The 25,902-nt window shown below is 39.7% G+C and overlaps 1 protein-coding gene across 1 annotated transcript in view; it reads left to right on the forward strand.

Annotated features, from left to right (window-relative positions):
* hcn2b (hyperpolarization activated cyclic nucleotide-gated potassium channel 2b) overlaps window positions 1–18,337 on the forward strand; it is a 54,534-nt gene extending 36,197 nt beyond the window's left edge. Inside the window, exons 5-8 of the mRNA XM_066647650.1 lie at window positions 7,825–7,971; window positions 9,130–9,370; window positions 14,296–14,460; window positions 17,192–18,337. Coding sequence (XP_066503747.1) covers window positions 7,825–7,971; window positions 9,130–9,370; window positions 14,296–14,460; window positions 17,192–18,078 — 1,440 coding nt within the window. The 3' untranslated portion in view covers window positions 18,079–18,337. The remainder of the gene's footprint in view (window positions 1–7,824; window positions 7,972–9,129; window positions 9,371–14,295; window positions 14,461–17,191) is intronic.
* The last annotated feature ends 7,565 nt before the right edge of the window (window positions 18,338–25,902 follow it).

Consider the following 25,902-nt stretch of genomic DNA (forward strand, 5'->3'; position numbering starts at 1 on the left):
CCAGAAACACATTGGTAGGTGGACTGGCTGTGTGAAATTGCTCAGTGGTCTGGTGTGAGAGTGTGAGTAACTGGTTGAGTGTGTGATGCCCTGTCCAGTTCCTGTCTTGCACCTGTAGATTCTGTTTTGGCTCCAGATCCACCTCAACCCTGAAAATGAATGAATGAAATTAATAAAACAAGAAATATATAACATCTACAAGCTTAAATAAGCCAAAGACCAGCGCGGTTTATAGCTGCATGGCCCAAAAAACTGAACTACAAGTATAAACACACTGTAAAATGACAGTTGTTCAGGGAGTAGCTACTGCAAGGCAGCTTTCATTGTTATTGATCCTGTGGAGCAGAAGAGTCATGACTTTTCCTCGTGTTCTGAGCCCCTAGCTATGGGATTATCAGAGAGACAGAGGCAGGACTGCATAGTGGTTAAGGAGGAAGGGCATTTTGGAAGCCTCTTGGCTTATTGCACTCAGACAAAGCTCTTATCCAATTGTAATTAATTAAGATTTAATTCGATTAGGATTTGATGCGGATTACAGAAACAAAAGGTTTCATGAAATTGTTTCATAATAGGGATTTCCATTATTTCACCTCTGAACGTTGGATCCCTCTGCCAGAGGGGATGATGAGTAATAACCTGTGTGTGTGCGTGTGGGTGTATGTGTTTTTCGTTTCACTATAAAGCACCCTTCACACTCACTGTAACACAGACTTTGTGTTTTTTGTGTGTGTGTGTGTGTGTGTGTGTGTGTGTGTGTGTGTGTGTGTGTGTGTGTAGCAGGAGTGGGTTAGTTAGGGTATCTTTTGTTACAATTTAATGCACATTTCTCACTCACTATAATGTATACTGTGCAGTTGTGATTGTATCTGTTTGTGTCTCAGTACAACGCACCCTTCACACTCACTGTAACACTGCATTAAAAGTAAGAGTGTGCATGTCTGTATGTGTGTGTGTATGCGTGTGTGTGTGTGTGTGTGTGTGTGTGTGTGTGTGTGTGTGTGTGGATGTTGGTATACAGATATTTCACTATAATGCACAGTTTTCACTCCCTATATTGTAAACTGTGTGTGATTCTGTGATATCTGTTTGTGTCTCTATAACGAAGACTTAATTACATATATAAAAAACTACACTTCATCCACATTCACTGTGTTGCTGAATTGTCAGGATACTCCTCATTGTGCAGGAATTCTAGGAGCGCTGGATATTTGATGGGACTGATAAAGCACAGACCTATATTGTTTATAAACTGCTTGGCCAGAGAAGAAAGGGTTCACCTTGTGAGTCTCAGTTCCTTCCAAAATATCTTCCTCTAGCTTTTTATTTGTCCCTGTCTCACCTGGAGTTATTAACTTAGATGTGTGTTTAAAGTCAACATTCACGATTTTAATCAGGAAACACTTTTTATAATATTCTGAGGATATTTCCTCACTATTTGATACCTCTCCAGTCTGTTTGCATGCTCAAAACCAGTCTAATGTCTTAACAAAGCCCCTTTGTCTGTGAATGGGTAAGAAAACAAAGAGTCTCAGTCTGATATGATCGGCTCAATCTATCTATGGGCACGGCAGAGCAATGACATCTGGAGGTTTTTAAAGACCTCCAAACATTTAAAATCATGAACCCAGTTGAGGACATTGCCCTATTCCTGCTCCAAAAGTGGGTATCATTATCATTCATTATCTGTAACCACTTATCAAGTTCAGGGTTGCAGTGGGTCTAGAGCCTACCTGGAATCATTGGGCGCAAGGTGGGAATACACCCTGGAGGGGGCTCCATAAGTGGTAATGTTGACTTATTTTTGCTGTAGATGGAACTGACCCTAAATTTGGGAAATTGCTAACAGAATGAATGTAAACTCAGACACAAAAACTAAACAAATGTGTTTCTGTTGTAATTTAACCAGTAAATAAAAACTTACAAAGAAGTTAAACTTCAACCACGTACAAACAACAGTTGTTCTTTCCCCTCAAACATACCATTCCACATTAAAAGATGCTGAACTTCTTAACATAAACAAATGAGATAACAGATTTTCCCCTCAATGATAGATGTTGCCTTTGATTCTCAATATCTGTAAAGCTGCTTTGTGACACCATCAGGCTGTAGAAAGTGCTATACAAATGAATTTGACTTGACTTGACTTGACTAGGCCACACCTTGAATCTAAATGTATTCAGCTATTTTTAATGAACCCAAAAGACTTCACAGTTTGATTTGGTATAATGCTTAACTGATGCTACATCAGCATTGATCAAGCTGATTCATTCCCGGTATAACATATATAGGAGTTGGACAATGAAACTGAAACATCTGGTTTTAGACCACAATAATTTATTAGTATGGTGTAGGGCCTCCTTTTGCGGCCGATACAGCGTCAATTCGTCTTGGGAATGACATACAAGTCCTGCACAGTGGTCAGAGGGATTTTAAGCCATTCTTCTTGCAGGACAGTGGCCAGGTCACTAAGTGATGCTGGTGGAGGAAAACGTTTCCTGACGCTCCTCCAAAACACCCCAAAGTGGCTCAATAATATTTAGATCTGGTGACTGTGCAGGTCATGGGAAATGTTCAACTTCACTTTCATGTTCATCAAACCAATCTTTCACCAGTCTTGCTGTGTGTATTGGTGCATTGTCGTCCTGATACACGGCACCGCCTTCAGGATACAATGTTTGAACCATTGGATGCACATGGTCCTCCAGAATGGTTCGGTAGCCCTTGGCAGTGACAAGTATTGGGCGAAGGGAATGCCATGATATGGCAGCCCAAAACATCACTGATCCACCCCCATGCTTCACTTTGGGCATGCAACAGTCTGGGTGGTACGCTTCTTTGGGGTTTCTCCACACCGTAACTCTCCCGGATGTGGGGAAAACAGTAAAGGTGGACTCATCAACAATACATGTTTCATATTGTTCACAGCCCAAGATTTGCGCTCCTTGCACCTTTGAAATTGACGTTTGGCATTGGCATGAATGACCAAAGGTTTGGCTATAGCAGCCCGGCCGTGTATATTGACCCTGAGGAGCTCCCGACGGACAGTTCTGGTGGAAACAAGAGAGTTGAGGTGAACATTTAATTCTGCCGTGATTTGGGCAGCCGTGGTTTTATGTTTTTTCCATACAATCCGGGTTAGCACCCGAACATCCCTTTCAGACAGCTGAATTGCTGACATGCTGACATTACCCTGGATACCGTGGCTCTTGATACATCACAAAGACTTGCTGTCTTGGTCACAGATGCGCCAGCAAGACGCCACCAACAATTTGTCCTCTTTTGAACTCTGGTATGTCACCCATAATGTTGTGTGCATTGCAATATTTTGAGCAAAACGGTGCTCTTACCCTCTGCTAATTGACCCTTCACACTCTGTTCTTACTGGTGCAATGTGCAATTAATGAAGATTGGCCACCAGGCTGCTCCAATTTAGCCATGAAACCTCCCACACAAAAATGACAGGTGTTTCAGTTTCATTGTCCAACCCCTGTATAATGTACAGTATATCTGAGTGGATATCAGAGGTTTTTAATGCGCTGCATTTCTTGATGCTCTTCTCCTAAAAAGAACAAGCCAAAGAAATAGAGTCATTTAAGTCTGTTAATGAGAGTAAATGTCTCTTTTCAGCTAATCTCTGAAAGTCACATACCATGACATTAGGGGGTTCTAGTGGCACTACACCCCCTAACCCCCCCACCAACACCACCACCACCCGCTGAAATAACACTTCAGTCAGATGTGGAATTTAAAAGGCCATTAAAATTGCTTTAATAACAGAAAGAGAAAGAGTCTACAATGAGTGGGGCCCACCAAGGCACATTAGATCTATTCTATCTGATTGTTGGAAAATGAGAAGGGGGTGTGACCTTCAAAAACCATCCACCACTCGTACCTGAACAGCTACACATTGCCATGACAACCTCCTCCACATCTGCTGCAACACCTCTGGCAGCTTCATTTACATTTCCCCTCACATCCACTGCACTCTTACATTCCTTCTCTTTCTCTCTCTCTCTCTCTCCCCCCTTTTAGAAAGGCTAATCTCCTTCAAGGAACAAAGATGAAAATGTAGAGATATTGTTTCTTTTTTATTCTTATCAGTTTCACAACACAATGATGCAAATGTAATAAATACATTTTTTGATATTAGCTGATAACAAGATAAAACAAAAGAATGTCCAGTGGCTAGAGCAAACAAATAGCATTGTTAGAAGATCATAATTAAGAATTCAGATATTATAGGAATCACACAGTGTAGTCACAAGCATTCAGCTGTGCACACACAGTTTGTTAAATCTCCACAGAAATGAAGGTGAATGAGAAGGGATGCTCTAGAGCAGCCAGACATGACCTTATATACACTATGCTCAGTATCAAATGTTAGCTACAGGCTAGGAAGCCCCCAACATTGGACTTGTTAGCAAGTTGTTTAGCAAGTTATTAGTGCCCATTTACTGTTATCTGTTTAATTTTGATTACAATAATCACATTATATGAGCCACAATCTGAGGCTGATTACCTTGTTTCTTCAGTTTCTAATTCTGTGGTGATACATGCATCCATGTCATGTTTGAGTTGTTGAGGTGAAATAGCAACAGAGTTAGCTCATATAGCACTTCATATAGCCGATTCTTTGTAGACACCCAGTAAGATTGGTGAATTTGGCTACTTTAAGTTGCACAGATGTTCAACATTTAGTCTAGGTTTACTTAATGAAGTATTTTGAAAATGGTAAGCGAAAAGAACGTAATCCTCACTGCATTTGTTATGCATTCTGTCAAGTACAAAAACTGTTGTAAAAGCATGTGTATTGATTTGTTCTATTCTTGGGGAAAATATTTTAAGCAAATGTACATGTGGGGTTTTATTTAGATGATTTAAAGATGGTTATATTGATGTTAGACTTTGTGAACATATATGTGTATAGTACTTTATTTTAAAGTTTTTATTATTATTATTATTATTTTTATTATTTTTAAATAATTAATTCTTTCATTCATTATCTGTAACTGCTTTTCCAACTCAGGGTTGCGGTGGGTCCGGAGCCTACCCGGAATCACTGGGTGCATGGCGGGAACACATCCTGGAGGGGGTGCCAGTCCTTCACAGGGCAACACACACTCACACATTCACTCACACCTATGGACACTTTTGAGTCACCAATCCACCTACCAATGTGTGTTTTTGGACCGTGGGAGGAAACCCACGTGGACACGGGGAGAACACACCAAACTCCTCATTCCTCCTCGTCACCGGGAGCAGGACTTGAGCCCACAACCTTCAGGTCCCTGGGGCTGTGTGATCTCGACACTACCTGCTAATACCTGTTAATTGTCATATTAGAATTGATATTAATCAACAATTTCCATGAAAGGCCAAAAAAGTGTGAGAATGTTCGAATTTTGAATTTCAAATATACATTACACAACCACACTTTGAAACGTACTGAAACACCTAATAGTAACATTACTTTGGATAATTTCTGTTGTTCCATTCATTATGGAATTAAACAATAGTTTTATTATAAAATTAGCCTTGGTCTTGGTCAGAATCCCCCTTGTTGTCCCGAAATATTAGAACATACCTTGGAACCTTAATGTGTTCAGAATTCAGTCTTTTTCTGATGCCCATTGAACCCCATAGAGCGCTTGATAGAAAGCAGTGTTTGTTGCACAGCTGATATAATGCTCCATCAGAAATAGTCAATCTTCTGTTTACCTTGAAGGAAGAAATCAAGAGCAGAAGCTTAGCTCTTTATAGTAGGCGTCTCTGACACACAGCAGCACTTCTGTGTGTGTGTGTGTGTGTGCGCGAGTGTGTGGGGGTGTGTGTGAGCACACGCTCCTGTGGAGGAGTGAGTGGACTTTTGTCAGGCTTTGAGGGATTGACCTCTGACCTCAGTGTGTGTGAGTGCTCTGTGTGTCTGTGTGTGTGTGTGTGACAGAGTGTAGCTTATTAATGCACACACATCTTCATTCCACAGCTAGAGAGATGGAGAGAGAAACCTACTTATATAAGGACATACTTTCCCAGGCTCAGGACTTGTGCTGTGTCTATATCTATAGCTATAAATAAACTGATCAGGAATAACATCAAAATAGCCTTTTTATTTGTAAACTCACTCTCCATTTCTATATAGATGTGCTTTGTTCTTTAAAAATCTCAGTGTTACTGCAGGAATGATAATAATCCACTAACCAAAAGCCATCTACAAGATGGACCAACAAGGTAGCTGTATCTAATACAGTGGCTAGTAAGTGGGCACAGTGTTTAAATACTCCAACACCACTGCTGTGTCAGATCCACTAATTGTCAATATCACTGCAACCCTGAGAATGATCCATCACACAAGTGTAAAAAGGCTTTCCATTGGCCAGTTTTCAAACAATGATAAAGTATCGTAGTTTGTTCTCAAATGGTGAGACAGGAATGGCCATGTTTATGATTGAAATCAGTTTATTACAGAATCCTTGATTCTTCCAGTATAATTGGTGTTAGAAGCATCACTGGAGAAAATGACTGATTGTTCCTTTAAATTCATTCAGCTGCAATAATACTTTGAATAAAACAATACGAAGCAAAACAATAATGTCAAGTGAACAAGAGCTATGTTTAATTCATTCTTCAGAAACACTTCATGTGGACCGGTGTCCTGTTCCACTGTTTATAGTGGGGTGTGATGTAGTAGGTCTTTGTCAGTGGAATATAGTCGTAGTGCACCAGCGAATGGTTGGTGGTTAAGTATTTAGCAGGAGAACAGAAATAGAAAAACGCTTTCTTCATTTACTTTCCTCTGCTTTTGCCAACGTCAGAATCTCACATGCTTCAGTGTCTACCACATCCACCAGAAATAACCCTCTCTGATGCCTCCTGAAATAGAAACAAAAAGCCCATGCAGGAAATCGGCCTTGCCTTTTTTAATGATGATATGTTGTTAAGTGAAAATGCCTTAAATCATTATGAGGTTGTTGTAAGAATACCCGGATTATTACACTGCTCTTGTAGTTACAGTTTTCTCTTTGCTAGTTTTCTCTAGCAAGACGCTGACATGTAGTAAACACACATTAGTACTTGGAAAATTTTCTATTAATTATGAAACAATTGATCATTCTTTAGGTGAAATGTCTAAAAATGTATAAAAAGCTCAGGAACACCCCCCCCCCCATTTGGTGCAGTCCGTAAATGTATGAAACTGAGTTTATTCATTAATTATTTATTTATGCATTTAATTCATTCATTCATTCATTCATTCATTGCTGTAACCACTTATCCAATGCAGGGTCACCTTGGGTCTGAAGCCTACCCAGATTCACTGGGCACAAGGAGGGAACACACCCTAGAGGAGACGCCATATTATAATATTATATAAATATATAATAATGTGTGTGTATATTTTATATATATATAATGACAGAGTATGTATGTGTGTGAGTATGCATGTGAGTAAGTACTGTGAGTACAATAAGGAGTGAGTTATGTATAACTGGGGGGGTTAATAAGGTAAATGAGTGAGTGACTGAGTTAATGAATGTATGTGTGTATGTCAAGCCGTTGAGGTTCTTTGCATCTGCAAATTTCTGGAAAGAAGTTGATTAATCTTATAATATCAACTATCTCCTAATAAGAAATATGAGACCTGTTGACTGGAATTTCCCTTGGTATCATTTTTGCAGTGTTCTCGTTGAAGTGAAGATGGGAGATGGAAAATGACAAGCTGTCACTCTGACATTAAGGAGTGACATGCCCAATGAAAATGAAGCTTGTACAGAATGTAAAGCTGAATAACCTTCATGTTGTCTGTCTTCTTCTCTTTGTTCTCTTTAGTACAAGCAAGTGGAGCAGTACATGTCCTTTCACAAACTTCCAGCAGATTTCCGACAAAAGATCCATGATTATTATGAGCACAGATACCAAGGCAAGATGTTTGATGAGGAGAGTATTCTGGAAGAGCTCAACGAGCCACTGAGAGAGGTACAGTTCTATATTCTTCATCCACATAATCAGGTCTAACTGCTATAAATGAGCTTTTTGATCCAATGATAACGTTCCTGCTGCTATTAATGTGTCTAAGAGTGTGTGCTCTGAAACCCTGTATTCCTATGTCTACTCTGGCAGTGCTACCTTTTACTGTTGTATTGTTGTAGTAGTATGATTAAATGTTCTAAACATATAGTTTTTGCAAAACTGCATTTTCTTTTGGCTGTATTTGTTTATGTGTGTATCTGTGTGGGGCATGCACGTGTGTAAGTGTCAGGATGCACAAGAAACTGTTAACTGAAGTCGGCAACAGATATTGGCTATATATTCATATAATATACATTCGTGTCATATTGTATTTGTAAAGTATAAAAAACAAAACAAAACAAAAAAACACTGAGGAAGCAGGATTTCCATTGCATTTACTCTTCAGTGGTGTGACAACGCTTACTGACAAGCAGCATGTGGACAATGACCCTGAGCTAAATCTTAGTTTTCATGCAGAACATAAAAAGACATGACAATGGAAAACACAAAAGGGCAAAACAGCAAAAAATACAAATAGTAGAGGACAAATATGTAATACATAACATCAAAACAGCCATTAACAACAGCTGTAAACAGATCTCTTTTTTCTACGCTACACCCAAATGTTCAAAGTAGTTAACTGGACTGGATTCTAACTTAAAATATATTCCAAAATTACATTCAATTTAACAAAATATCTAAAATATAATCTACATTTTGGACTTGTGAAACTGCATAGTTTTGTTTTCAGCAAGGTTCTGTTTGTGGTTTATTTAGGGTTCACTGCTATTAATGTATTTTATGTGGGGACACAGCAGGTGGTGCGGTGGCAAATTTATGTATAAATTAGAAGAATTCTTACATAAGTTTAGACAACATTAAATATTTAGTTAAAATACTTAAAACAGATGATTTATTAGTCTTCAATTGAGTAACAGAAATACATATTTTTGAGTTATTTCAAGCATTAACTGATGTAGTAGATACTTAAAGTATATGGTTATGTGCATACTTCTGATTTTGAGTTAACAAACCTACAAATATTAAGGCCTTAAATTTTGCCTTAAGTTTTTGAGTTCTGCTAACTTATTTGGGTTTACAGTCTTCAACTTTATTCTCTTTCAGGAAATTGTCAACTTCAACTGCCGCAAGCTGGTGGCCTCCATGCCGCTGTTCGCCAACGCTGATCCCAACTTTGTGACTGCCATGTTGACCAAACTCCGCTTTGAGGTCTTCCAGCCAGGAGACTACATCGTCCGGGAGGGAACCATCGGCAAGAAGATGTACTTCATCCAGCATGGGGTTGTGAGCGTCCTTACCAAAGGCAGCATAGGCATGAAATTATCTGACGGATCTTACTTTGGAGGTAAAGTCTAGATTTTTTATACTCTGGCACAGATGAACAATACAGCCAGTAACTATTGGTCCTTTTGCTTAAATAGTGCTGAAATAGTCTCTAAAGCAGGGTTCTCAGCGAAGTTTCATATGCCCGGTCATGTATTCACAATTTATATTTAAATCTGGCTCACAAATCTTTTTTCTGTTACAAATACAACATTACCTATGCAAACAACTGTAAATACATCAAAAGCCCCTGAATAAATGAGAGGGCACCAGTGCATCATGGAAGCCATAATGCCATCTGCTGCTCTCTCTCCTTCCCTTTTTCTTGCTCTCACACACAGCTCAACATGTGCTGCTCAACATTATATATATATATATATATATATATATATATATATATATATATATATATATATAATATATATATAATGCTTTAGGTTTAATAGTTTTAATTAGGTTTAATAAAAAGGCTAGATCAATTTGTTGAACTAGCTAGTGATTAGTTTAAGGTAACATTAAAAATGTCTGCGGTGGGTATTAGGTATTTTTAATGTTCAGCACGTTCCAGGCTCAGTGAGACTTCAAATTTCAAAGACATGAATGTTTGGACAGTCACACTTGAATCATGGAAACTACAGAACACTATTAATGAAAAAGAGGTGGGGGGTGGGAAACAATGCTGACATTTCCACACAACTCCTCTGACTCCCCCTCCAGCGAGCTGTGTCCCATTTTAAGGGTTGTCCTTGAAGCTCCTTTGAAGGGTCTGGGTGCTGTTGATCCAGAAAATAGCCAAAGCCCCCTTTCCAGAGTGTTTAGGGGAGAGTATGTGAAAGGGCAGGAGTTCACTACAGTTGAGTATGTGCCAAGCTAGGAATACCAAAGCAATGGCACAGATACTGAGCACACAAGGCCAATTAATAACACCTAATTAGTCCAGCCAGATGTCCATAACAGAGCAATTTGTTATGTCAGCTGTGGAGATTCCCCCTATTCTAAAACCCATTAGAGCATTAGGTAGCCAACCTTTACAATGCATGAATGGGTAAGACTTAATCAGAATGCCTGCCTAATTTTCCATGGCTCCTATCCTGAAAACAAAACAATCTGATGGTCTCACTTTCTGTTTGAACACTGAAATGGCCTGTCCATGCGATTTTCATATTGCAATAGCTGCGAATATTTAAGAGTATTGATAGGTGTTATTTGACTTAGACGAATGAGAAGCAGCCAAACATGATTATAAATTTTCCTTCTAGATGACCAAGTACGTCATAACATCATAACATAACATAAATTAACGTGTAAATATTGGTAGTGCAGCAGGTAGTGTCGCAGTCACACTACTCCAGGATCCTGGGGTTGTGGGTTCAAGTCCCACTCTGGGTGACTGTCTGACTATGAGGAGTTCTCCATGTGTCCCCTGTGTATCCTCCGGGTGCTCCGGTTTTCTCCCACAGTCCAAAAACACAAATTGGTAGGTGGATTGGTGGCTCAAAGTGTCCGTAGGTGTGATTATATGAGTGAATGTGTGAGTGTGTGTCACACTGTGAAGGACTGGCGCCCCCTCCAGGGTGTATTCCCGCCTGCGCCCAATGATTCTGGATAGGCTCTGGACCCACCGCAACCCTGAACTGGATAATCGCTTACAGACAATTAATGAATGAATGTTTTTGAATTTTTTTTTTTTACACTGTGACCTAACCACAATTGATGTGAAGTAGTATTACTGTAAAAACTAAATGCTGCTTATATAATTGGTACAGCTATCTACATTGGCAATGCACTGTTTCTCCCAATTTATATTTTTGATTTATATTAATATTTTTGAATATATTCACTAAAGCTATTGATCTCCAATGGCCACTCGGGCTGAAACATTAAGATTTCTGGGTGTGGTGAGATATGAATTTTAAATAAGCAAATATTAGGATAGCCAATATTTACATGGATAGAAGAAACAAATTTTAGTGAGAAAGCTTCACACACACACATTCTCATGCAGATGTTCAAGGTCATATGTTAATATTCCCACAGGCAATCCTTCTTATTTTTTTCTAAAGAATGAAGGGCTTTGTAGCAACATGAAGCACCTGTTCTGGATATTGATCTTTTAGTGTATGGCTTTGTTTAGCTTTAATAGGTTTTGATGGCACACAGCCTTTAAGCTGATATTACAGGTAAATTGCCGAAGGGGTTTCTGTAGAATCTGTATGTAGTTGAGGTTTAGAGATGTTGATATCTGGGCTTTAGTGTGGCCAGGCTTAATGGCTGTTTTGACCTGAAATTAAACAAATTAAAGGATATGGACTTTGTACATTGCTGTGCACTGAAGAAATTTTACATTCCAGCAACGGCGAAAGGATGGTGTAGCTCTTTCCGGCCTCAGATAATAGCGCTCCAACCTTTATCTTTCAATGATTTTCTTCCAGAACCGTCAAAGATGACTAATGGCAGACTGTATTCCTTCCTTGGATACAGGATGTAAATGTTAATGTAATGTATTCCTATTTAATTAAATACACAATTATGTAATTTCCTTGCCGTAGAATATCATAATAACCATAATCAATCTTGACTTCTAAGACTTAATAAGATTATGGCATCAGAGCATACATACCCTTCCAAGAAAGTTGCACTAATTAAGACACAGACATGATCCATAAACAAATATTTATTCAGTTTAACAACTTGTGTCCACAGAAGACATTATATCCTCCAAAGATTTTGTCCTGCAGCAACAACATCAACTTCAGTGACTGTGAAATGTGCCAGCAGTCACTTTGAAGTGCAGCCACATCTCCAGCGGTGTGGATCCCACTTGTACAGCATCCTCTTGACTGTGTGATAATTGAGCTGACTCTTCTCAGCACAGTGTATCGCCTCCCTGACCTCGCCTCCTCTCATGGAGAACAGAGGAACTGAGGCAGCAGGGCCATTCCTGAATATTTGAGAGCCTCCAGCCTTCTCCGTTGTATGATTTTTGCATTGAAGAGTGAAGTCGGAAAAAAAAGAAAGAGAATTTTAATAAATGCTAACTGAAAGTAATAACAGAAGAAAAACCCAGAAGCAAATCAGATCCTTGTCTTTGTAGGGTAGCAAGATAATAAAAAAGTATAAAAGTATTTAAGTGCTGTTTTTTATTGTTGCAGTTCGTTTGCTATTTTTCACATAAAGAAAACCACATTTGTTTCAGAACCAATGTCTATGTGGAGAGGTGTGACTTCTTTACACACCTCTCCACATTATCACTCCTCCCTTCTGAATCCTCATTGCTCATTAGCAGCTCAACAAACTGTCACAAAAGGAAAAATTAATTACATTACCCTAGACTCTGATACTTACTACTTTTTCCAGAAATAAGTGTCAGCTATCTTGAAGAAGCTCAGAAGTAAGCCTGCTAACACCATCAGTCCAAGATACCTCCTATTTGGAATGTAATTGGAATAGAATAGTTCATTTGAACTATAACTTTTGTTAGACAAAGGAACACACACCTATGGACACTTTTAAGTTGCCAATCCACCTACCAATGTGTATTTTTGGACTGTGGGAGGAAACCGGAGCACCCAGAGGAAACCCACACAGACACGGGGAGAACACACCACACTCTTCACAGACATTCACCCGAAGCAGGACTTGAACCCACAACCTCCAGGTCCCTGGAGCTGTGCGACTGTGACACTACCTGCTGTGCTCCCGTGCCACCTACTCTAGATATTATTATTATTATTATTATTATTATTATTATTATTATTATTATTATTATTATACTACTTTGGCTTGACATATCTGTACATTTTGGTACCTTTAGACTCTGTTTTTCATTCTTCTTTACCCACAGGTCCTTTATGATTCCCTACATAGATTTTTTTTTTTGTACATATAAGAAGGGTATGTAATAGTCTGGCAAAGTATATTTAACTATAATAAGGTATAGTTCAGAGGACCTAAATAACAGTTAATTCTAAATAAAGCAAGAAACTGGTTAGATCAAAGCAACATTATTTCCAGAAGTGTGTGGGATTTTAAACCCTGCAGGTTTGGCCATACTCTGGTGCTGATGATAATGAGATGCATTCATTAACGTGCTGGGGAAAAACAGGGCTGGCTGTTCTATGGCAGTGTAAGGGCATCCTGAGAACTTCCTTTGAGCCTATTAACATTAAGATCATCAAAAGTTGTTAAGATCTTTTTAATTACTAGAGAGTGTGATCAAAGTGATATATGTTCTGCCATCTTATGATGTTGGAAAACTCTCCCTTTAATGTTATTTTTGGGCTGCAGAACTCGGAATGGCTCTCTGCTTAATGACAGGAGAGATATACAAGTATTATAAACAATGTACATATATACTTTAACAGTATAAAAATTCATTCATTCATTCATTATCTGTAACTGCTTATCCAAGTCAGGGTCGCGGTGGGTCCAGAGCCTACCTGGAATCATCGGGCGCAAGGCGGGAGGGGACCAGTATAAAAATATAAAATTATATAAATATCTAAAAATATATTCTTCACATCATGAAACATTCATTACACTGACTCCTAGCCTCCCTCTACTGTTGTAGAGTGTAATTCATTTAAACTGCACTGTCTTGAAATCCAGGGGGAGCTGGGTGTGGTGTTTTACCCTCCCCTAAAGTTACATAGTGCAGTTTCAGCAGTGCTGAGACAACAGTAGATGCTGTTTTCTTCCTATTACAGGGCAGTGAAGCACACAGTCATTTTAAAGATGATATTTTAAGGTAGAAATACTACCTAGTGTTCCTTTAAATATTACCCAGAGGATAGAGTGTTTCATTTAGACATGTGTGTGTCTGCAAAGCAATTCGCTTCTTCATTACAGGTAAATCCTATTTTACTCATGGTATCCATGCAACCATTCTGTTGCTGTAAACTCAGTAGAATCATGTGTCCCTCTGTCTCTGTCTTTCTGGTTTTATAGAGATTTGTCTCCTGACCCGAGGGAGGCGCACGGCCAGTGTTAGAGCAGACACTTATTGCCGCCTCTACTCACTCTCTGTGGACAACTTTAATGAAGTTCTGGAGGAGTATCCAATGATGAGGAGAGCCTTTGAGACGGTGGCCATTGACAGACTGGACCGCATAGGTAAGAATAGTTTGAAATCTCTATATATCGGCATGTGTGTGTGTGTGTGTGGGAGAGAGAGAGAGAAAGAGAGTGAGAGAGAAAGAGAAAGAGAAAGAGAGTGTGTGTGTGAGAGAGGTGATCTGTTACTGTTTGTGTTAGTCATTCATCAGAGGTCAAAGGATGCTGCCCATAGTGTGCTATGAGTGAGCAGTTCTTAATCCAGCTGTGACATTGAGGAGAGGTGTGTAAAAAAATCCAGCAGCACTGCTGTGTCTGATCCACTTGAACCAGAGCAACACACACTAACACACCACCACCACCTCAGTGGGACTGGAGCGCTGATAATGATCCACTACTCAAATAACCCCTGCTCTTTTGTGGCATATAAGATGCTGACCTCTGAATAAGTATGCAGAGCAACGGGTGAACTAAAGTCTGTAATTGTAGAACTACACTGTGCACCTATATAGTCTGTGGACAATGACATTGGACAATGAATGTAGAGGCCATTTTGATGTTTTAGTTGATTGGAATGTATTATACTGTACCATCTATTTTACTACTCTTGATTTAGAAAGTAATTTCAGACAAGAAGGTGTCTGCAAACCTTGCGTCATATGGTGTATCTACGCTTCGACTTGCGTGCTAAAGATGACAAAGTTGGTCATTTAATGATAACACGAAGACTGCGTTTGCTTTACGTCTTTGCTGGAGTTCCATTCATTTTCCTTTGCCATTCACCTATTCCTTGAATGGAAATGAGGTGACAGCAGTATGTAAACATGTCATTTGCTAAGCCCCCTCCTCTTCTTTTTTGCTACATATTCCGCTCTTCTCTCAAGGTCAGCGTGCAGCTGATGTCACTCCCAGTCACATGACCGCCTCAGCTGTTTACACAGGGCCCGCACAGAGGGCCGCTGTTGCCATGGCAGCCACATTCCATACATGATCCGTTCAGCGAAGAGATGACTTGGGATTCAAGACACTGCTGCAGCTCCTCCTGCAATATTTGGATATTTGACATCAGGAGGGAATCTGCTGCTGGAAGTGTTAGCAAACATATGAGGGGAAAAAACAACAACAAAAAAAGGATTGACGCAAGATGAATCGCATTGAAAGTTTGGGAACACATGGTAATGATGGAATAATGCCACTAGAACATGACTGAAGATGTACTCATGCTGCATTAACTTCTGGATCGCAAATGCCTTTCCTACTCATCTCAGTGGTAGTGGAGAGTGCCCCATCACTTTAGAGATCCCAGTGCCCAACAGCCAAATGCCTGGGGATTAATCCCTTACTTGGCAATGGGCATGATAGTCCTAAGATGCTATGCCTTTAAGGTCACGTTTTATAATAATAATAATAATAATACAATTGACCAAAGCAAAGTTCAAACATTTGCACACTGATATTTTTAAAGCAAACTGCACTTTACATGTTCCAGAAAGTTCCACCCACTGTTGCTTTGTTTAATTTAGAAAGACAGGGAGATGGATGGGGAGGGGCAGGAACCCCCTGCAGTTTTATTTTTGAGAGGAGTAAGGGGATGTCGGGAGTCTAGAGAGAGAGTGAGAGGCACATCAAATTCTACTCTGCAGGAGGTGGAAGCAGTGGGCAAGCTGTGGCCACACACTCTCATGTTAGTGTTAGCAGTACAATGACTCAGCAGAAGTGGAATAAAATGGCCCCATCTCCTGTTGCACTGGGTGGGGCACCTGCTGCAAATTTGTCCTTGTGGGACTGAAGAGGAATTTGCATCAGTAAAAACAGGTAGTCTGCTGGCTGGGACTAAATTTGAGTAAATTTATCTTTAAACAGAACACCCTCAAGGAAAACCACATTTAAATTCATAGTAATTGGTCACATGTTTTTTTTTTTTTTGATGGTCCAGGGTAGATGATTTACAGATACCAACATGATTAACATTTTAATTACGATAGTTGGGGGTTAGGTTTAGAATTAGGGGTAGGTTGTGTGTTATACTTAATGTAAATAGATACATCTCTTTGATTTGTATTTAAAGAAGGAGTATAGCCGTAAAAGCATATTCTGGTGTAACTAGTGTTTACTGTTTTTAGCTCTTTACTTAGAATCTACAATACATTAGCAGTCTACCTTCAAAATAAATGCCTCAGAGGTGGCAAATTCTGGTACAGATTGTAGAAATATTTCTCAGAATTTTGTTTCAAAGTGTATTTACCTGAAAATTACAGCTTCATAATTATTGTGATGCTTCACTGAAATGAAATAGGGTGAATAGCACCTCTGTTGATGCTACTCTGGGCTGAGCACTGCAGAAACTGTGTAACGTTTGGAGGAGGGTAGGAAACAACACTCCACAAATGTAACCACTGATATCGCAAAACACCATCTCTAACGGGAACCACTGGCTTTGGTAACTACAACAAAAGTTAAGCATTGTTTACTTATTGTGTATTTGCATGTTGTTGTTTGGGAATGCACATAGTTCCGCGCGTAAGTTCAAACAGATCAGTAGAGTTCCTTGCTGTTCCATCTGGCTCTATCTGGATTCTTTTGTCTGTCACCAATCCAAGGAGTGTTTGAACTTGTTCAAAACATCACTGCACACTTTTACGAGAATGAAGTTGTAAGTTTGATAGGACCGGCTAACAGATTTGCCTAATGAAAATGCAAATAAGCAGAGCCAAGTAGGTACCATGCAGTGGAAAAGTAGGGAAAAACATTCATAAAATTTAACTCTGTCCACTACTTCTCCCATTTTCAGGCAAGAAGAACTCCATCCTGATGCACAAAGTCCAGCACGACCTGAATTCTGGAGTCTTCAACAACCATGAGAACGAGTTGATCCAGGAGATTGTGAAGTATGACAGAGAGATGGTGAAGTTAGTGGACTTTCAGAGACCTCGGGCTATGTCAGCCACTCTCTCCACCCATGGGACCACGTTTCCTTCCTCTAGCCAGCCCCCAACAAGCTCTGCCATTGCCACGCTCCAACAGGCCGTGGCCATGAGCTTTTGCCCCCAGATGGCCAACCCACTGACAAGCCACGGAGCTCTCCAGTCCCCTCGCATGGTGCGGCGCTTCCAGGTTGTCCAAAGTCTCTCCAGTCCTGGGACTCAACCCCCTCCAGGTTCCCAGTACACTGCCGGAGCTTTGGCCTCAGCCCTTGCTGGGACCCCCATCCAGAGTCCCTTGGCCACGGCTGGTCGAACATTCCAGTACAGCTGCAGCCCCATGGGGGCCCCATCGGCGTCCCAACTCTCCCTGGCACAACAGCACGTCCCCAGCCCTACTCACCGAGTGGCCATCTCCAGGAGCACAATCAGCCAGGATGCCAGAGCCTTGTCAGCCTCCCAGCCATCTCTGCCCCAAGAAGGGGTGCAGGCAGCCGCCCCTAGCCCACCCCAGTCCACAAGAGTCTCCTCTACTTCCATTGGACCCCCTCAGAATCTCTCGGGACCCTCAGGCTTCCGGGCCGCCATCCCGCCTAGGATGGCTCTTCCACACCAGATGTCCGTGGGGGCATTCCCACCTGCTGCCTTGCCTCAAATGAGGCCAAGCCAGGACTCGGGACTGCTCAAAAAGGATTCAGTAATCAGCCTTCCAGACACGGACCATCACGTCAGATCTAGATTATCTTCCAATTTGTGACCTTGTGACAGAGCTGGGGGGGATGCCGGCCATGTGTTTAGCTGGCCCTTTCTTCCTTCAGCAAAGGACGCACCCTGATCTAACACTAAGAATGTATGCGGTGCGATTGGTGACAAGGGGACGGGACAACTACAGCTACCAGACTTGACAACTATTAACATGAACAAAGTCCGTGAAATCGAAGCTTCAAATGTCACAGAGGTGTTTCTGTTGTACCCACAAGCCTAAACATCAATGTAGCTTCCTCCCGCACAGTTTGCCTCTCTTGCTTTCTTGCTGTTGCTTTCTTTACTGTGGTTGTATTCACAAAAGTTGCAAGAAAAAGAGACAATAAATATATATATATATATATATATATTTATATATATATATATATATATATATACTTCTCCCTATCATATACTGTAGTCCAGATGATGCAATGTAGAGTGGGCTGTGACACAGGGGGAAAGGTGACTCGCCTCTGATAACAATGTCAGAGCCAACACTGCACAAAAGTGTTTTCTGATGCAATGTAGAGTGGGGCTGGAACATGGGGGAAAGATGACATACTTCTGATAAAACTGTAGAAGCTCACTCTTTTCAAAGTTTACATGGAGTGGTTAAACAGTAGGTCTTTGTCCTATGACACAGAAGTACAAAACTGCTATTAAAAGTAGGGCGGAACTACATGGTATAAAATATCAACCCTTTGCATAGTTTTTATTTCTTTTCTCAGATTAATTTAGTTGAGGAAAACTCACACTTTTTGTGGTGGAACATAGGTGTAGTCAACAAGCAGCTTAAGCTGAGCTTACTAAAAAAATGGGAACTGGCAGTGACTACATTGAAAATAGAAGTAATTTTTTTGCTTATAAGATATAAACCACCTTTGATTTTTTTTCATTAAGCTCAACTTAAAACTTACAAGACTAAAAGCCACTCAGGTGAAGTAAATAAGATTATCTTGTTAGAGAGATTGGGATATAATCATGCAGCTAGTGAAGAGTCAGTCCTTATGTGTTAGAAGCAGGAAGTGTAACAATCTGAGCTCCTTTGACCAGGGCCAAATTATGATAGCCATGTTTTCGTCAAAGCAGCTACAACAGCTGTTGTGTGGTCTTACCAGTATGCAGTGGCTAGTACGAAAACTTGTGTATCAGTGACAGGTTCATGGGTGCCCAAGGCTCATTAATATGCCAGGGAGCAAAGGGGTCAGCATTGAACCCTAGACCTGTAGAAAGCCTTCACACCACATGCGTATCAACAAGAAGTGGGTGCTCCTTCTTTTTTTTACAAAAACAATATAACTATCATAATTTGGCCCTTGTCGCAGTGGCTCAGATGATTATGCTGCCCCCATGTCCCTGCTTCTAACACATCAACATTAAGAACTGCCTGATATATCCCACCCCTTGTAAAGTGCCATTGTATTAGATGTACAAATAAGTTTTAAAATGTTTTTCTATAAAATAATAATAATTAAAAATTCAAACATTCTCCCATGGTACTGTTGGTTAGTACTAAAAATTACAATAGTCATTTTATTCAACAATAAAAATCTAAAAATGGACTAGTTTGAAAATGACACGAGAATCATTTATTTGTCACTGCATTCGGTATGAGTTACATCAAGGAATAACCACTCTGTTCTGTTATTTGGGATAAAATTGTATCCGAAATATACGTGAGTTCTGGTTGAGATGATTTAAAAATTGTAATTATGAGGTCAGACATTGTGTAGGTAGTGTATAAAAATGACAATTTTCACTTTTAAAAGTATGCAACAATTACCATAAAATGACAAACAGGTGGAAGAATGTTTGAATTACAAATATGTGTTACAAAAAAAAAAAACACTTAAAAATAATTTGTACACCTAATAACAAGATAAATTAATTTTTCACTTTACGTGAGGTTCTTGGTTCTTGATCTTTTGCAGAAGGTTCATTTTAAATTTCAGCTTCTTCCTTTAATTTTTTTAAAGTGTAGGACAGCTAATCAATCTGAAAGTACACACATTTTTGCTCCTGACCAAAGTTGGGCCAAACCACAACAAATTATCTGTATATTTCAATGAAAAGATGGATACAAATATCATTTCTTTGCCTTCACTTCCACTTAGAAGCCATATACTTTGCCCAGGCCTGTGTGTGTGTGTGTGTCTGTATGTCTGTGTATTCAATATTCAGATAATTAAGCCTATATTTATGAACCCTGATGAATTTATATTGGTCATATTACTCTTGATATCTATTCAAAAATAAGCAAGAAACTATTGGATTTTGATAAAATAAAAAGAGCTGGAAGTGATGAGAGGCATTGTGCTGATAAGGGATTGTGAAATATTAACAATACTGTAAATACATTTTTAATCTGTTCTTATTGGTGGGTGTAACACATAGTCAACACTCATTCAGGGTACTGCTGCATCAAAATACATCCACATTTCACTTCTTTACATGGATATTCAACGGGAATTAATGCAATTATTCACGCAGGCTAACCTCTCGGACTCAGTCACGTACTTCCCATCATAATGTGAAGAGAATTTAGCAGCATCCAATGTGTGAAGACCCCTCCCCCTTCCCACCCATGCAGAAACTAAGAGTCACATGGGACACTAGGCGCCGAATGCTCAGAGCTAGCTCTCTGGTCCACAGCCCTGCCATGGCAAATGAGGTCATATGAGCACTGGCCACTTTCACTGTATGTCCACACATTTGTAGACAGCCCTCGTAATTGTTCAATTCACAAATTTTAAGGTGCACCCATTGTAGACACAATGCCTACAACAATATGGGATGCTCTGGAGCAGCTGCACATGAGCCCAAGATCCCCATGCTTAATATCAATGGTCAGTCAGTATTGAAAACGTCAAATAAACCCTCGTTAGTGTAATTGTGTGAATATAGCTGCAACATTTAAGGTGGAATTGAAACCTCCAAGAACTCAACTTAGCACTTGGAATTAACTGCTTTATGAGATGGAATAGTAAAGAATTTTCTTTAGAGTGTGCTGGTGTATTTGGGGGAGTTTTTTCCACTTCTCATATCCTGAAGGGAGGCCTTTGTTAATGTTTGTGCCCTGCTCAATGTGTACTGAGCATATAGGGCAGTCTGGGTCTGGTCAGAAGGGTATAAACCCCACCCATTAAAGAGGGAACGAGCACCTTTCTATGTTTTCAGGATAAGTTAGGATGCCATTTGTGATCCAGAACTTATTACCCAACATCATACAACACATGCCACCAAATTTTCAAAGATATTCCCTTCCCAGAAGAAATACAACAGCGAAGGAGGCCTTAGTAGAGAACTAATGTTGGACAAGCATGTGTCCAAACACTTTAGGCCATGTAGTGTATTTTTATTTTATTTTTTTGTCCTGTTTGAATTCGATTAATAGTTGCGTAATGGGGTGACATCCAGTCAGTTGCTTAATTTTTAGCCCTGTGCTGTTTGAAGATTACCTCCACTGTACCCTCTTCCCTCACCACGCTCCATTCCCTTTGCTTTGGTAATGTGTTGTCTACCCAGCCGGACCATCTGTAATTGTACAAGTGTACAGGTGAAGGCCTATTATGTGTTATACTCTCAGTCCACTGTGAGGAGGCCTGCAGTATAAAGTACAAGTTTAGTCTTGGTCATGATCATTAAGAGTGGCTTATATCTGGGAACATGGCTACAGTTAAATATGGATCATTTAATGGGGTGGGCATAAGGGCAAACATGACGTAATGACATATATTCAGACCTTTTGCATCATAATATTAGATCATGGATTTGAGAAATTGAAACTGAACTGGTGGTGGCACATTAAATATAACTACCATGTTTCAGAGACAATGTTCTAAAAGTAGTAGAATATTTTTTTTTTATTATTATTGTTTCTTTTTAAAGTACTGGCAATGACCAAAACACATTTGCAAAGTTGTATTATGGCATTGTATCTCTTATAACCAATAACCTTTGTCGTTAAGCCCACCCCTAATTACTAGTACCATACAAGAGTCAGACCATTCTTCATTTCTTTCATTTCCAGTCAAAAACAGCCAAACATTATAATATACTAATGTGTCCAAAGAAATTAGACTTAAGACTTAAGGCTAACTGCATAAGAAATATAAGGGAAAAATATGGAAAATATATATACAGAGAAATTGGGACCCCTAACAGCCATGGAAGAGCTGGTATACATCAAAAACTATTAAAAATCAGATGAACAGTAATTAATGTTTTCATCTCTGAGAGACAAGAGGAAATCAATCTCTGTTCTTCTATCTAATGTAAAAGAAAAATCACTGTTTTACCCAATTGTTTCTTTCCATACTTTCACTGTAAGAGGAGTAATTGTAACTCAGTGCTATGGATCTAAAAGGTTATGTAGTGACCAAGAAGCTGTTATTGAGAAATTTAAATGGGCAAAAAAAAAAAAACCTGAAAAACATGCAATGTACTATATACAATGCTATATTTTAACATAATTTAATATTCATTCATTCATACTCTGTAACCGCTTATCCAGTTCAGGTCCGGAGCCTACCTGGAATCATTGGGCGCAAGGCGGGAATACACCCTGGAGGGGGCTTAAATCATCAATGCACTGCTGTACAAAGAAATTCGGACTTCATATTTAACCTATCTGCAGAAATGAACTCATACACAAACATACACACACACACGAAAAGAAAGCACCGTTCCCTCACTCCCCCTGCCCTTCAGGCCCAAGACTGCGTCTCTAAACTTTAGGCCACAGCTTAATCTAGAGATGTGACTGGAAATGAAATGGAAGGTCTCTGACTTTTGCACAGTTTTGTACAAGTATAACGAACTGATTTTACTATGATTTTAATGGACAGAAAACACTTCCCCTTAAGCAAACTTAACAAACAGTAAAGCTCAAAACAGTATTGCTACTTCCAATTCCTGACCCAAAGAACCACAGACACCCCCACAAAGCACTGCTTATACTATTAACCCGGTGAGGTCTTCTTTCTCATACTATGAGATGATCGCTGGCCTAGATCTCACTATATAGATCTTGTCTAATGTTACACTTTGCCAAATTCAAATGTCTGAAGCAATAAAAATCTTTTAACGTTTCTTGTCCACAAGGGAGGCAAAGAAAAATGTCGACAGAATTGTTGCTGATTCATTGTAAAGAAAATGTGCCACAAGTTTTGCTATGCATTCAGGCTGGGGACAGTTTCTTATGTTGTGTAGTTTGATTTCATCTTTGAATAAAGAGGACAAGTTTGGTGAAATCTATGTTTCTCTTCCTCTTGCATTTTATTCTCTCTAATAATCTAAGGTCTTTTTCGGTTCACATGCTCAAATTTTTTAAATTGTTTCTGTTGTTTTGTTTTTACTTTAACTCTGTGTTTCATTTCAGACATACACTACTGTTTGGAACATCATTAATAATTAAATACAGTACTAACTTAAGAAGTGCTTGAATCTAGTGAAAAGTGAACGTAAGCTCTGATTATGGTTATCAGTTAAAGCCTTAAAACTCTTCTCTATTCACAAGTCTGTCACAAAATAATGCCTTAAAACTGGATTTAACTCATTCATTCATCTATGAATGTGCATTAGTCTTCAGGTCTATAACCCCACCCCCACCTCACACCACTAGTATGCAGCTTGAAACCCCCACACAGCATGTCAATGAGATTGTTTCCTTAGGTTATTAATGTAATAAGCCCTGGTTCTCTTATTAGAGCACTCCGGATCTGTTCTATTTTGTCGAACAATGAGCTGGAGTAGGTGTAAGCCAACCAAAAAGTTCCCACCCATTACGTTCATATTCAGCCCAAAGCCACTCCTCTCAAACACAGGAACACCTGTAAATATTGAAGATTTAGTGGTGAGGTGGCAAGGGAAGCTGGTTCAGGCTCATATAGGACATAAACCCATCTGAAGACAGCCACCAATTCCTTTGGAACTGCTGCCACTGAAGTTGGAGGAGAGCACTCCGGATCTGTTCTATTTCGTCCAACAATGAGCTGGAGTAGGTGTAATCCAACCAAAACATTCCCACCCATTACGTTCATATTCAGCCCAAAGCCACTCCTCTCAAACACAGGAACACCTGTAAATATTGAAGATTTAGTGGTGAGGTGGCAAGGGAAGCTGGTTCAGGCTCATATAGGACATAAACCCATCTGAAGACAGCCACCAATTCCTTTGGAACTGCTGCCACTGAAGTTGGAGGAGAGCACTCCGGATCTGTTCTATTTCATCCAACAATGAGCTGGAGTAGGTGTAATCCAACCAAAACGTTCCCACCCATTACGTTCATATTCAGCCCAAAGCCATTCCTCTCAAACACAGGCACACCATACGTCACACAGAGAGAGGAGCACAATGCTTTGCTTGCAAACACCATCCTTCTACTTCATGTCTCATTCACATGTAAGAAAACACCCAAATCTACACCAAGTTTCACTTTGGTTTGCCCTCTGGCCTTATCTGGCCTCTTTTCATTGGAAGCCTTCTCTACCTCTGTCCTTCTTTGTTTAGCTGCAGTGTCTGCACCAATCTCTGCCTCAAGGCAAAAATGCAGTGTGCATGCATGATTTACTGACTATTGTCAGGATATAAAGAGTATTTCAAGAAACATAACAAAAAATGTTCTTAAGACAAATCACCTCCTCTAGCTTTAAGATACAATACCAATTGTGAAATGAAGTTTCCTCACAGTTTATAGTAAACTGAGACACTGGTGTCGTCCCATCGCTTCACGCGATCACTCAGGTGTGTTGACGGTGGAACGGAGTGTGTTTCAGGACGCTCTCGCAACTGTGTGTCCTTCTGGTTCTGTCCTTTTAGTTAAGGCTGTTATAGTCAGATCTGCTAAAAAAGTTCACATTCTCTGCTTCACATATACCCAATCAGATCAAAACTTATTCCATTCCTCTATCTTTTTCTGCGTAAACGACCCAGTTGGACACTGATGGATGACCAGCTGCCCCCGCTCCAGCGACTACCACTTGCCTTGGAACTGCCCACCCTTCATTGAAGTTTTCATGGACTCCTAACTATTATTACCAGTAGATTGACTGGAGGAGGATAGGTCCCTCACCTTGTGAGCCTTGGTTCCTCCCAAGGTTTCTTCCTCAGCTCTGAGGTTGTTTCTCCTTGCCACTGTCGCCCCTGACTTGTTCTCCTGCAGGTTTTTTTTTTTGCATTCTTTGCATTTTCATATTTCATGTCAAAACTTTGTCTTTACTGGAATCCTGTGAAACTGCTGTGAAATTAAATTTGATTTAATTTCATCTAGTTTATAAGAATTAAAAGAACACTAAGTAGTATTTTCCCTTTAAAAGTGAAAATCATTGAGATGTTTCACTGGCCTGTAATAGTGAGAACTGAGCAACAGTTGTTCTTACAGAAACTCATCTGTAACTCAAGTTATTTAGTTTTGTAGCACTTTCGGTATGGGCTTACTTTCATGCAATTAGTATTTTCGAAAATTTGTAGACAGTCGCAACTTTTGTACATTTTTGCATCTTTTAAGGAGTAAGTTTATGTGTAAGAAATGGACTGTAGCTTGTTTGTGGTTGAAGTTGAACTTAACCGTAAATTTTTATTGGCAGAAATTCATTTGTAACTTGAGCTGTTTAGTTGTTTAGCACTTTCTGTCCTTGTATACTTTCATACAGTTAGCAGTTAGCACTTGCCTGAATCTGGAGCTAGTTACACCTTATGTTTTGTAACTGCAACAGCAAAAATAAGTCAATATTACCCACCCAATGGAGGAGGAATAGAGAAATATCTTCATCACTTTTCATGATTTTCAATGTAGAAGATTCTCCATGGTCCAAATGCCTTTTGATGCCTTTTC

The sequence above is a fragment of the Hoplias malabaricus genome, chromosome 16, assembly GCF_029633855.1.
Source record: "Hoplias malabaricus isolate fHopMal1 chromosome 16, fHopMal1.hap1, whole genome shotgun sequence".
In the NCBI taxonomy this organism is placed as follows: domain Eukaryota; kingdom Metazoa; phylum Chordata; class Actinopteri; order Characiformes; family Erythrinidae; genus Hoplias; species Hoplias malabaricus.